General features: G+C 44.3%; 1 protein-coding gene across 4 annotated transcripts in view; it reads right to left on the reverse strand.

Annotated features, from left to right (window-relative positions):
- The window catches only part of ALMS1 (ALMS1 centrosome and basal body associated protein), a 124,817-nt gene that overhangs the window by 41,670 nt on the left and 69,268 nt on the right, over positions 1-13,879 (reverse strand). For all 4 annotated transcript variants that reach the window (XM_090035115.1, XM_090035113.1, XM_090035112.1 and 1 more), the window contains 2 exons: positions 2,814-4,587; positions 1,444-1,578 (listed from right to left, as the gene is read on the reverse strand). In XM_090035115.1, the coding sequence (XP_089891241.1) occupies positions 1,444-1,578; positions 2,814-4,587 (1,909 nt within the window). The remainder of the gene's footprint in view (positions 1-1,443; positions 1,579-2,813; positions 4,588-13,879) is intronic.

Consider the following 13,879-nt stretch of genomic DNA (forward strand, 5'->3'; position numbering starts at 1 on the left):
AGAGAAACAGGCCACATTGTTGATAAATCATGAGTTATTTGCCTCTTTAACCTCAAAAATAGTAGTTTGAAAAATTTCAAAGCAGAAATCAAACGTTTTATATTTAAGCCTAAAATGAACTCACTTAGTGCGCTCAACCTTTTTGGCCAGCGGGCTGCATAGGCGGTGGGCAGTCCACCCACAGGCTGGATCTGGCTGGTGGTGCTGATCCAACACATGGCACAGGTATGGCAGTGATCCATCCAGCCATGCGGAGAGAGGTGGAGGGGCAGACCCGGATAAACCCAGCCCCAACCTGGCCCCGTGAGTAGGAAAGGAAGCTGGACCCAACCCCTACCCAGTCACGGGAGTCGGGGCAGGGACACGAGGAGGCTCAACCCAGCCCCACAGTCATCTTCTTCATCATGTCTCCAGTCCAGCCTTCCTATATGGTCTGCTCCCAATGTTCTGCACAGGCCGCTGCTTCTGGTGTTGGTGTTGCCAGACCTTGTGGGGTGCACTGTGGTGCTACAGGGCATCTCCAAAGATGATCCATGGTTTGCCTCTCCTGACAAACACACTGGTTGGTTGCATAGAGATGCCATGATGTCATGAGAAAGTTGCATCTGCCAAGACCTGCTCTCAATCCCCCCAGCAGTGGGGTAGGGGAGAAAAAGTGTGTGTGTATGTGTGTGGGGGGGGGAGAAGGGGTCAATGTGGCCCAGCTCTGATACGCAAGGAGGCTTGGGTTTGGGAATTTGGCAGCAGGGGAGGGCGGCCAAATTCCCCTACCCACGGGGAGCCCTGTGGGCCAGATGTTACAGCTCCGTGGGCTGCATTTGGCCATGGGCTGGAGGTGGAGCAGCCCTGTTCTAGATCATGCATTTGGTAACTTTCTTTAATGCTTAGCATCACACAACACTTCAGAATGCATCAGTAACGAGATACATCAAAAGGGAATGTGCCAGAGGAAATATAGAAGTGGGGAACTGGATTAGAAGGGAAGAGAGAACTGGTGGGGAAAATGATATAATCCAAAATGCAATTCCTGAGAGAAAAAAGAACTAAAAGAAAAATCTACCAGCAATTGTGAAACTCTTGAGCAATGCAGTAGGAATAGATCAAAGTAATAACATCTCTTTTTAACTAAAGAATTCAAAGTCATATTCTTCAAGTCCAAGCTTTTCCATGGTTGTGTTATAAAGCCAAAATACAAGCAGCATAAATATACAGCACGACTTTCTATTCTTAGTCACGCACTATGGATCTGCGCAGAATAACTACTGAAACCAATGCGGTTACTCTAAATGCACATGGTTTAAAACAGAACTGAATCTAACAGACAAGAAGATGTTTTGCAAATATATTACGCATATCTGGCCCAACTGACTACAACCGCTCTATGCTTGAACCTCAGAAGAGACTTTGGCTCGGCTTTGTAAAAGTTCAGAGAAATGCAAATACCTGAGTGAGAGCTCTCAATAGTGGTCTCTGACCTGACGGGAGATATTCTGGGTGCTTCCTTTGGATGGGGAACGTAGTACATCTCTCTGCTACCAGAAGGCTTGTACGGCACCAGTAAAGGCTGATCTGCACGTACTGAAAGCAGCGTAGGAAACAGAAATCAAAATACAATGCTGTAATACAACCTTCTGTAATACAAAGGCCAACACAAATCCCAGAAAATGGGCTGCATAGCTTGTGATCAGTGTGCAGGTTGACTATTTCCCTAAAGAATATGCTCATTAAAGAATCAGCAGATAAGCACCTACCTGCTGTTTAGAGGGCTGACCTGATTAATAGCTAGATAAGATGCCTTAATAAGCCACAATTTCTCTTAAAGACTAATAAAATTTGTGACTGAGACCACCACTACGTAACTAAAACACATTACTAACATGCCAACATTGCTCACAGTGAAATCATATATCTATGCTATTATAGGCACTTGCCCAATTTAGGTCAATAAATACAATGTGTTGTTATGCTGAAGCTACTGAAGGATTCGGCTTGCTGCAGTTAACAAGTACTGGAAGATTTACTGCTTCCTAACAATACAGATAACAAGCCATTAATTCATGTAGGACTCCCATTTCAATTGAGCTGAAGGTGTCCGCATAAAGAATCTTTCCTCAGCACCGTATGACTTCTTGGGGTTATTTTACACGCATCTCAAGAGACAGCCAGAGCCTAGGCAAAGAAAATTCAATAGATGTTATGTCTGCAGACACTGCTAATGTATAACAGCCCTCTTTGGTGTGAGGGGTGTAAATTTGCACCTGACTGCATTGATGGGAGTAACGCACCAGGGGAGGTCTATGCTGATTACGTATCAGTACTAGCACATTTGCTCTCAACAGCTGCGTAAAACCCGTCCCACCAGCATTTAGGCACCCAAGTGCACTTCTCTTCCACCCTGCTCAAGTCCCTGAAAACCAGCTAAGGTAAAAGGTGGTAGGTCCTCCGCCACACTGCTCTCCTGAGATCCTATCTTAAAAGCAAGATGACCATGTATTACAAAAAGTAGATGTATTCATGGCTTTTCTTTATGGAACAGAATCGCACTAGGGCGTTTTAAGTTGTGTAGACCCTAGTGAATAGCCAGGTTACTCCCTTCCTGGCCCCAAAGATCTTTGACAGGCATTGTTTTAAATTCCAGGATCAAATACCAAAGTCGCTCGGTGGTCCTATTTCCACACTTCTTTAAAAAAAAAAAAAAAAAAAAAGGTTTTGTTCTCATGCTAAAAAGACAAGAAACCAAACTCCTGACTTGGCAAAGTTGGGTGGGGGAAAAAGGGGCCAGAGATTTGCGGAAGATGCACTGAATCTCTCACCAGCTGGCCTGTGGGATGAGAAAATCTGGTTCTGAGATGAAACGCCAAGGCTGGGGATTCTGCATGCCTTCTGGCGAGAGGATACGAGGGCAGGGTTTTCCTCCTCTTCTGTACTAACATAAATCTCTGCTGAAAACGTTGTCTTTTCAGGGCTTTCTGTTGTGATCTGAGTAATGGCATCAGATGTTGTTTTTCCAGTCTGTGCAGAAACCAGAGTCCTGAAGCCATCCTGCACATTACGTCCACTTGTATCCACACCTCTGGTGTGTGCCTCCCTCAGGGAGGGGACTCTCTGGCTGCTTTCCAGGGGCACACGCTTTATATCGTGTGCTAGTCCTGGTGTGCCTGGAACAAAGGGATGCACAGGAGATGGAGGTGGTAAAGATCCTGGCCTTGGGAAGTATGAAGACCCTTGATCCATTGGAACAAGTTCAGTGGTTGGTAACTTTGAGACAGGCTCTAACGAAGTTTTCGGAGACCTTACTAGTGTTGGCTGAACATCACTCTTAATTCTGTCGTTAAACCTTGTTTCTGCTTCAGCTCTGAGGTTACCACATGGCTCTGAAGTAGCACATTTTGGGGACAGAGTTATACGGACACAAGACAAAGCCTTTTTTGTTGGAGATGAAGGGGATACCGGCATGGCGGCCAAAAGCTGATCTGGGGAGGGACTGTGTATCCCATTACCATGTCCTGTCTCCATATCTGCCTGATGGAGAGAGAATATATCAAATGGAAGCTTATCCTCCTTCTCTGTCAAATTATTATGGCTTTTAAGCAAATGAGCTTGTGGGCTATAAACTGGATCTTCTGTAAACTGGGCTTGGCTGGAGGGACTCGTCTTTCCCTGCTGATAAAAACTTATGGGAACGGGTTCATTCAACGTATTTGATTCTTGATTAAATTTCTTATCACAATCAGCCACAGGAAGTCTGGCATTAAGCCTGCCCAGCCCAACAGCATCTTGAGCAGAAGTCTGAGCTGCTTCAAAACTAGTTCCCACAAGGCTGAAACATGGGTCAGGATATATGGATTTAGACTCTTGGGCTTGGTCTTTCCCTAGATGAGCTCCAGGTTTGGCAACATCCGTGACTACATGGTGAAAACTGTCTTGGTCTGCAGTAGGCTTAACACCACTAGCTAGAGTGCAAGTGGCTGTTGGACTTGAAGGACATGACTCAGAAGTTTCTAGATGTCGCTTTTCAAGTTGCTGCTTTTCAATGCTAGTAGATCCAACTTGCAATGGTATTACACCATGAAGAACATCTTCAGTAAGGCTAGTACCAAGGACAGGAGATGAGGAACGTTTTCTGGATGCAAATGTGATGGAGGTAATCTGTTTAGCAATTTCTGCAGATGGTTTTTCTACAGATAGCTTCTTCTGAGCTGGAAAACGCACTTCCTCTTCTGTTTGTGCATTAGACGCATCCACCAATCCCATCAACCATGCATCCACATCTTTACACGAGGGGGTAAGCTCAATACTGATATCAAAGGGATTAGTTGCCAGGGTGTGAAGCTGGTTTGGGATTTGTGCTTGGAAGGTATCCAAAGCTTTAAACTGTGTATTACTCGATAGAGAATAATCAGGTGAGTCAATTGTATATACTGGCATGACCCATCTTCCATACGACTCTGAAGGCTCAAGTTCGAAATCCTGCATCTGGTTGTCAGTTTGCTTCTGTTCGCTATGTGGAGAGGGGAAATGTTCAGGGTAGTACTTCTGATTATGGCTGTGACTTGGTATAATGTCTGAGCTGTTTCCCCACGAATCCTGAAAAGGCAAAAAACACAGATTCTTGAAAGAAAAAAAAAAAAGGTGTACGCATCTATAATAAGGACCAGAGTTTCAAAATTCAGACAAATACTAACATGAGAAATAACAAGTTCTGCTGTCATAGAGGAAAACTCACACTTTGGAGTAAAACTGCCCATAGGACTACAAGCAGGGACTTCCCTCCACATGTGCCAGGTACATAGCTAGTGCCTTTTCAATCCCACAACATACCAAACCCCAGTGGTGAAGTTCATAAAAAGATTTTTCCAGGTTTTACAACATTTAGGTTTTCCCTAGACAGGCAAGGGGAAAGTGGTAAGTGCTTCTTGACAATCAGGAACTTGCACACTTTATTCACTATTATCTGGTCTCCCACATGCCCACCCTTCCACTGGTTCGTTTCACTTGCAGCTTGGCATAAACCTAGATGGTAAAGTCTTCAAGACAGTCTTTTTAACTTTTTGTTCATAGGCTGATCAGAGTGGAAGGGATCATTTGGGCCACTGAGCCAACTGCCCCTGTACAAACATGGGCTACGCTATATCTAAACCATCCTAAATAGATGTCTTTCCAGCCTGCTCTTGAAAACCTCCAATTCAAAAGTACCCACAACTTCCCTGGGGCAACTTGTCCCACGCTTCTACTGGTCTCGTAGTTAGAAAATTTGCCCTAACCCTGTTTTTCCACAGTTCGCATCTGTGCACCGCCTTCTGTAGCAAGGGAGCACACTGGTTCTTAAGTCATCTTTGCAGCAACCTTTCAAACATTGGGAAGCTGCCATCATGCTCCTTCTTAATCTCCTTTTCTTCATACTCCAATGTTTGCATACAGCCTAATACAGTAGGACTTGGATCCCAGATGGGGCCTGGAGACATCAATATTCACTGTTTCATAATAAGGTTTGGCCATTAGCCATGTCAAACTTGACTAGCTCCTTCTGCTCTTTAGGTCACGAGCTACCAAGGGGCTCCCCATCACATGCCGCGACGTGAACAAAACTGTCCCATCCTCAAGCACTCATGCCTCGAGAGTGCTACTAAATTAAATTTTGAGGTTCTGTGAAAACAACTGGCTGGTTTCACAGAAGCCCATTTTGCCATACAGCTCAGTCTCGGCCTTCAAAACACACTTTTCATTTAAACCAGAAAGGACATTTTTAAGGTTATGAGAACACTGCTGCTGTCAGATCTTCTGCCATGATATAGCTGTCACTAGAAGAAAGATCTGGGCACATAAAACTCTCCCTGATGTATTAAGTCATTCCACTCCAGCAGACTTTCTGAAGTGCAAGCACGTTTCATAATCAAGTCACAGGAAAACTCAATTATTGACAAAAACGGAGCAAAAAGCTATTCTTTAAACTGACACACGAGTAAAATTTTTAATTAAAGAGCTTTGAAGTTTTGTACTTCCCACATTCAATAGCTCTTCCCCGATGCTAAGAAATAAGTCTCTCCAACAGAGAACAACACATACACAAGTGCAAGCCACTGACACACTGACAAGAAAATTAAAATGCAATTGGAAAAAAAAAAAAATTAAAAAAAAAAATCAAGAATTTTTTAAAAAGCAACTGTTAGTTTGCAATATCTTTTCAGTCTCCAGATGGATCTCACCTTTTTCCCCCTCCCAATTAAAACATGTACGTCTCCCACTGGATCGTCCTCTTGTTTTAGAAAGCGGTTAAGACTGCTAGACTTTGCAATCCAGGGAAACATTTTTTAGATTTCCAGATCCTGACTAGCTACTTACCAGAAAAGATTTTTAAAAGCGCCTAGAAAATGCACTCATTCGATTCAATATGTTCATCGCTATGAAAGCCGATATTGAATTGATCTGTATCAACCATCACGATATTTATTCTGCATTTATAAACCCTCTGTAGTTCCAAAGCACTTAATAAACTCAAAATTAATCAAAAAGTTATGCATGGATCACCTAATTCACTACTGAAAACGGAGGTCTCTCAGTGTAATCTGCAAATTGCACAGTCGTACGGGTTAGGTAAAGACCCAGTGGTCCTTTCCAACTGGCTTTTCTTTAACTGAGACTTATCTCCTTTTTTCCTGGCTTGATTTAGTGACTAAAACACAGGTTATATCCAACATTATATTTATTTCTATCTAGCCATGTCCATCCATCCATCCACACAGATTTGCTTAGGAACTGAATAAAACTATAAATGAACATGGTATAGCTCATCAATGGAACAAGAAAAGATGCTGTCCTACTTTCTCTTCCAGGTGACGCGGTGCTCTCTTTCAAATGTCTATGAGCACGATACACGCTGGCACTGCTGTCAGTGGCACAATTCCTCCGAATTTGCGTGGCAGAAGGGTATGACCTCTACATCGGGGTGGGCAAAATGCGGCCTGGGGGCCAGATGCGGCCACGCCAGGCCATTCTATCCAGCCTGTGGGGCCCCTAATATTAATTTTCTAATTTTTTTAATCTGCCCTCGATGGTTTGCTGAAACTCAGTAAGTGGCCCTCTGCCCAAAATAAATGCCCGCCCCTGCTCTACATGTAAATTCCTCAGGGGTAGAGAAAGCATCTCCTCCATGTTTTGCTCTCCAATTTCTGAAGCTTGGTTTCTCTGCAAAAGCTTTTGCGTAGTGTTGCAGAGTACAAGCAATGCATAGAACAGATCTAAAGGGTTCATTTGCTGGCTCTGGTTACTCTAGTTTACTGCATGGTAGAACTAAATAACGTATATGCAAATACACAGATAATGGCTGAATAGAAAAGGCTTTCCTTCAAAACTCTCTGGATTAATAATGGACATTTTAAACATGCTACAGCCACTACAGAACAGGGTTTAAAGGTATGCCTGTTTACAAGGAACAGCAACCAGACCAAAAAGTGGCCTTTTTTCTGGTTCTTCCCCTTCAGGGATGCTGATAGAAAAGAAAAACCCTAGCTTCCCAAGAATGCCTTCATTAAGGAAGGAGTGCCAAAACCTCTACCGTAGCTTACCTGAGAGATGCAAGAGATGGCATGCTTAAAAGAAAGTAGAGACAGAGTACACCTGTAGGGAGCAAAACTTATATTGCAAGCAAAGTCAGTAAACACCACACTTCCAGATGCATGCAGAAAACTCAACTAGAAGTCTACCATTCCTTCAGTCAATGGGGTCTGCCGATTAAGAGACACAGCATGAGTTTAATCCCATCACAGCACCAATCGCATTCCACACAGCATGCTAGAAAGCAGATCTTTCTTACATCACTGCATCCCATCATCTTTTGATACAAATTAGTGTCAGAGGAAGTACCACTGTTATCACATGCTAGAAACAGATAAGACAAGTCATTTTGATCAGCAGTGTTTTATAGCAAAATCATTAGGGCTCATATTAGCTCCATAAAATCTTAGGCCTCTCTAATTTCTTTAGAAGCAGAATTTCACTGGCAAAGACAAAACTATATCACTTTAAAACGCTTGCATCTGCATCCCCTTAATTTGAAGGCATTCAAAATTAGTGTCCTTTCAAACGATGCTGGTAAAAGCTAACGTAAAACAAATCTATTGACTTGGACAAAGCTCAAATGACCTGTTTCAGCCTAAAAAAAAAAATCAATGCAACTCATTACTTTATCATTTGACTGAGACAACTGGGAAAACATAACACTATCTCATTAGTACACGGCCATATGGAGGTATGAATAAGTGCTCTTCCAACAGCCAACATGAAGGAATGAACAAATAAAGCCAGTCAGGAGAATTACAAATTGTCTGATCTAAACCGTAAATTCAAGCAGACATTAACACAATTTTCCCCCACATCCAAAATGTCAACAGAAATAAAACACTTCAGGCAAGAAAACCCTCATAGTCTAATAATGCCTACTTTAAAGTCTCATGCTAGCAGCATAAACCAGTGTAACTAAAGGATATTTAAAAGTCAGTCTAACTATTCCAAGTCCCTAATATATGTGCAGTTAAACCAGTTTAATGTTTCCCTTTCTCAATTATCCTTACTAAAACAAGCTGCGAGGCACAAAGGAAAAGGAGCAGGTCATGGACTGTGCAGACGGATGACAGCTCAAAAATGGCCTGTTTCTCTGTGGGCAACTTCCCCTTCTGCTTTGAGTGATCACCCATAAGCACATTTAACTAATTGTTTCTGCTACATCGCTGCTTAGAACCAATACACGTGGGACCTCAGGGCCTTCAGAAAGATAAGGACGGGAATGCAGCCTTCCTAAATGCAGCACCTTTCCCAAAGGCTTCAACAACAGGATAATGCATTACAAGCACGTAGCTAGATCCCCAGGGACATCTTCCACTGCTACGGCTGAAGGCATTAGTGCTGTGGTGGAATGAGCTTTAAGAGTGGCCAGAGGGTCTACCTTGACAGCTTCATAATTTCCGTGTGCCCCCAGATCTGCGTGGCGGAGGGCGGGCTGCAGCTGCGGGCTGGGGTCCACGCCCTGCTTGGTATGGGTGGCAGCGGTGCTGGGAGTGGGGGCTGGGTGGGCTATGGCAAATTTTGGGGTGCGATGGGAAAGCAAGCAGCGGTGGTGGTGAGGGAGTGGTGGCAGAGAACAGAAGCTGCAGGAAGAGAAGAGCTGGGGGAGCGGGGGAGCAGGGACTAGTAACTGCAGCTCCGACTCTGACCCCAGGCTCAGGGTCAGAGATTTGGAGCCAGTGGTCCCACCCCTCCCTTGTGCTTAAATCTAAGATGAGGGGGTGGCCCCCCATATTGAAGGGTGGGGAGGGGAATCTTACCCTGGATTCAAGTAAAAAAGGTAATAAAGCAGGATAAAGGAATCCTGCATAAGGAAGAGCTGACATTTGTGGCATTTCACAAAACAGGCCCATTTGAGAACAAGACAAATCTGCCAATAAGCACCGGGAGCCTGAACCCTTCCTTTTCGGCTCATCAGAAGAAAAGTGTCCATTTGGCTCGCCTGCTCTGGTGCTCTGCAGCCCAGACAGGCACGCTGCTGAGAGTGCAATATGCTGCCTAATGTACCCGACCTATAACCTGAGCGTTGCCCAGGGGGGAAAAAAATGCCCTGGTGCATTCAGTGATAAGGTAATGACAGAAGAGACAGCCGCTGGGTTTATTTGGGCATGCGGACCTCAGCTGCAACAGAGAAACGACTCACAAGAGATAAGGCACAAACTGATCTGCTCTGAAATCAACTTATTCAATATGTAGGAATGCAGTGGAAATGACTAAACACTGAGCTGCCAAATGCACAAAATGAAAAAGCTGGGGAAAAAAAATGTATTTTTCCGTTCTTTGGTTATGGTAATTGTAAATCATACTGGGAAAACAATGAACTTCAGCATAAACTGGGGTTGGGTGGTTGTTGGGTTTTTTGTTGGTGTTTTTTAAATGGACAGTAGTCTTTTTATTCTAGTGTTTTAAATCTCAGGTCAGAAAAGCACTTAAATATGTCCCAAGGATGAAATGTAATAGCTTTGCTGATTAGGAGCCTTAAAACTCAGGGGAGGGAAGATCTTAGACTCCCTCTGGCTCTCAATAAGTCTCCCCCCTCCACTTCTGCATTTTCTTTTCATCTAGCTCCCATAGATTTTCCACTGGACTGGCTGCAGTATCTCAGAAGCTAAATGTTTCATGAGTTTCATTCCTAAAAACCTAAGAGGCATAACCCATATTGCTCAAACAGAGCTGCAGAGTCATAAAATTGCAGCAGACAGCACTGACAACAATGAAAGGTCTGGGGAAGACTTCACCGTATGAATTCGAAAGAGCAATTTGTCTTAGTTGGTTCTTCCAAGCGTAGAAAGAGAAAAATATTATGCTTTTCCTGTCTCTGTCTCCTTCAAGCCAGAGCATCTCCAATCTCATTCTGAAACTCTGACAGTAGTAGAGCTAGCTGGAAACTGTTCAATGACAAATCAGAATTTTCCAATGAAAAACAAATTTCAAAATCGCAAACGCTTACAAGAAAAGGTCTGCTTTGATGAATTACCCATGTTGGTTTTGAGAACGGCAAAATGAAGCGTGATGTTTCACTTCAAAACCATTTTCTGTTTTGAAATTTAAGCTAATGTTTAATAAACAAACCTTTTAAAAGATCAAAATGGGGGGAAAAGCTCTCGATTGGTTTGAGCCTACATTTTTCTATTCCTAATTTGCAACAATTTGACATAGACCTTTCGTCCAGAGTTAAAACAGGACAAAATGTTCAATTCTCACAAGAAAGAAAAAGCATGTCCTTTCCTGCCCCAGCCAGAATACTCAAAATCAGTGCAATCAAAAAAAAGAAAAGCCAGGAGAAAGCTGTATTATAGCATCTAAAGAGTACTGGAAAATAGCTTTAGAGTCACAGGGTCATAGGAAAGTAGGGCCGGAAGGTGTCTCACGTGGTCATCTAGTCCAGCCCCCTGCTCAAGGTAGGATTCTCCCTGCCGAAACCATCCCCGCCACGTGTCTAATCTGCTCTTGAAAACGTCCAGGCATCGAGATGCCCTTCCTAGTCTAGGCAGCTTGTTCCAATGCTTGACCACCCTCAGTCAGAAAGTTCCTCCAAGCTAAGTTTCCCCGGCTGCAGCCTGAGGCCCTTGCTCCTAGCTCTGACCCCCGCAGTCGCAGAAAAAAGCCCATCTCCATCCTCCTTCAGGTATTTGAAGACTGTTCTCAAATCTCCTCTCAATCTTCTCTTCTTCAAACTAAATAACCCTCATTCTTGCTGCCTTTCCTCATATGGCAGGCTTCTCTCTTTTTTTTTTTTTGTTACTCTACTGATCTCTCTCTGCAATCTGCCCACCTCCTTCTTGAAGTGCAGGACCCAAAACTGGACACAAGACTCCAGGTGAGACCTCACCAGTGCTGAATAGAGCAGAAGAATCACTTCCCTTGGTTTGCAAGTGACATTCCTGTTGTTATAACCAGGGATCCTGGTTCTCCCCAATAAAAAAAGTGACAAATTCTCTGATAAAAAAACCCAAAATCCATGATTTAAAAGAAAGGCCCTTCACTCCCCTCCCCTCCACAGCCCCCTGGCCCTGCTCACGCCCCTCACTCCCCTCCACAGCCTCCTGGCCCTGCTCATACCCCTCACTCCCCACCCCGCAACAGCCCTCCCAGCCTTACTCGTGCACCTCACTCCCCCTGCACAGCCCCCAGTCCAGCTCATGCCATTCACTCTCCCTACAACCTCTCCATCCCTGCTGATGCACCCCTCACTCCCCCACCCACAGCTGCAACAGCCCTGCTGGTGCCCCTCACTCCCCGCCACAGCCCTCTGCACCCCCCCACCCCACACACACACACACACACACACACACACACACAGAAGGGGTCCCCACCTGCCAGGGCTACGGGCTTTCCCCACTGCTGCCTGCCAGCTGCAGGTTTGGGAGGGTGGGGCCAGCTCCCCGCCGCTATGCGCACTCCCGGGGCAGCAAGGAGGACCCAATCCTTGTTTAATCAACCCAACCTCTGTGTGCATGCATTTTATGATTTAACTAGCTACCAACCCAACCTTACTCATCTGGCTGATTGCAAACTATGTTCCCAGTCTATTCAGGTCATTCTGGATCCCAGCCTGCAACTCCACCCAATTCGGGGGCATCTGCAGATTTGCTAAGCATGCACTCAGTCCCACCATCTAAAACATGAATGAAGGTATTAAATGATACCAGGCTGGGGACAGACCTTGGGACAACCCCCATTGATACCTCCCCCCCAATTAGCTATTAAGCCATTGATGACTACTTGTTGAACACAATGTGCCAACCAGTTATGTGTCCACTTCACAGCACTTTCATCTTGTCTGCATTTCCTTAGTTTGTTCATGAGAACATAAAATAATTGAAAGTTAGGGCTGGAAGGGACCTCAGGGGGTCACATCTAGTCCAACCCCCTGCTGCAAGCAGGACCAGCCCCAACTACATCATCCCAGCCAAGGATGATGTAGGAGACAGTCTCAAAAGCCTTACCAAAGCCAAGGTATAATCACATCCACTGCTTTCCCACCATTCACAAGACCTGACAGAAGGAGTTCAGGTTGGCCAGCAGGACTTGCTCTGAATCTGTGCTAGCTATTCCCAACCACCATGTTATCCTCTAGGTGCTTCTCAATAGTCCCTGAAGACATACCCAATGACTTTTCTAGGCATCAAAGTCAGACTGACTGGTCTGTAGTTCCCCAAATCCTGTTTCTTCAGAGATGGACACTATATTTTTCCTTTTCCAATCACCGGGGAACTCAACCAACCTCCATGAGTTCCCAGTGGACAGCGATTGGCTCTGAAATTACCTGAGCCAATTCTTTCAGTACCCAAGAGTACATCCCATCCAACCCTGCCGACTTGAGAGCATCTGCTTCTCTAAGGGAACCCGAACCTGTTCTACCCTAACTCGAGGTTGTTTGCCTCCTTCCCTAACTTTGCTACCAACTCCGCTCACTATGAGGCAGCTAGCCCCAGTTTGTGAAGACTGAAGGAAAAAAAGGCATGAAATACTTCAGCCTTCTCTGTATCATCTCATGTCTCTCATGTTGCATTTACATCAGGTATAGTAGTATAAACCAATCTTTGGATTTACCATCTATTTGCTGCCACTTTTGTTTTTGTTCGAAATAGGAAGCGCACTTGCATTTCTCTTTCCAAGCAGAATCTAGAAGATTGGTTGGAAAACCTGAAGAAACAATATTTCTGCAGCCACAGAACAGCTTCAAAGAGTTGCAAAGCAAAAACAAGCCTTTCTAAGTTAGAGTCCTCTACACAGTCATCATAGTAAGCTAGTTAAATCATAAAATGTACGTACACAGAGGTGATATTTTCTAAGATATTATGTGGCAAAGGACACAATCAATTATACTGATATAATCTGGAGTGTCTTTTTTTTTCTTTCACTGCTATCTTCTCTCCTGAGGATCTCAGGGCCAGATATACTACACAGAAAGGAAAATAAAGTTGTTTTAACTACGTTGTTGTTACAGGGCACAAGATTCCTGGTGATGACAGCCACTGAAGGACAGATGATGAGTGGAGGCTGAAATTCAAGTTTATTGTGATTACCTCAAAGGTTGCCCCCTGCTCTCCCCCTTCCGATTTCTCATTTTTTTGCCTCTTACTGTATCATCTCTAGGCTCCTTCAGTCTGCTACCTGCCTCTTCCACCAATTACTAATTTCTCAAAATAAAATCTCCACATTTTCTTCCATTCCACTCTTTTTGCTTCCAAATCTCTATCAGTCTCAGATGCACAGACCTATGAGTAGATGCCCAAATCCCACAGAGTATGGCTAACACTAGCTCAGACAAATGCTGAAAACAGAAATCCAAGGACAGATTGGAGACGATATA

The sequence above is a fragment of the Crocodylus siamensis genome, chromosome 2 (genome assembly GCF_052110815.1).
Source record: "Crocodylus siamensis isolate JL-2025a chromosome 2, ASM5211081v1, whole genome shotgun sequence".
Lineage (NCBI taxonomy): Eukaryota > Metazoa > Chordata > Crocodylia > Crocodylidae > Crocodylus > Crocodylus siamensis.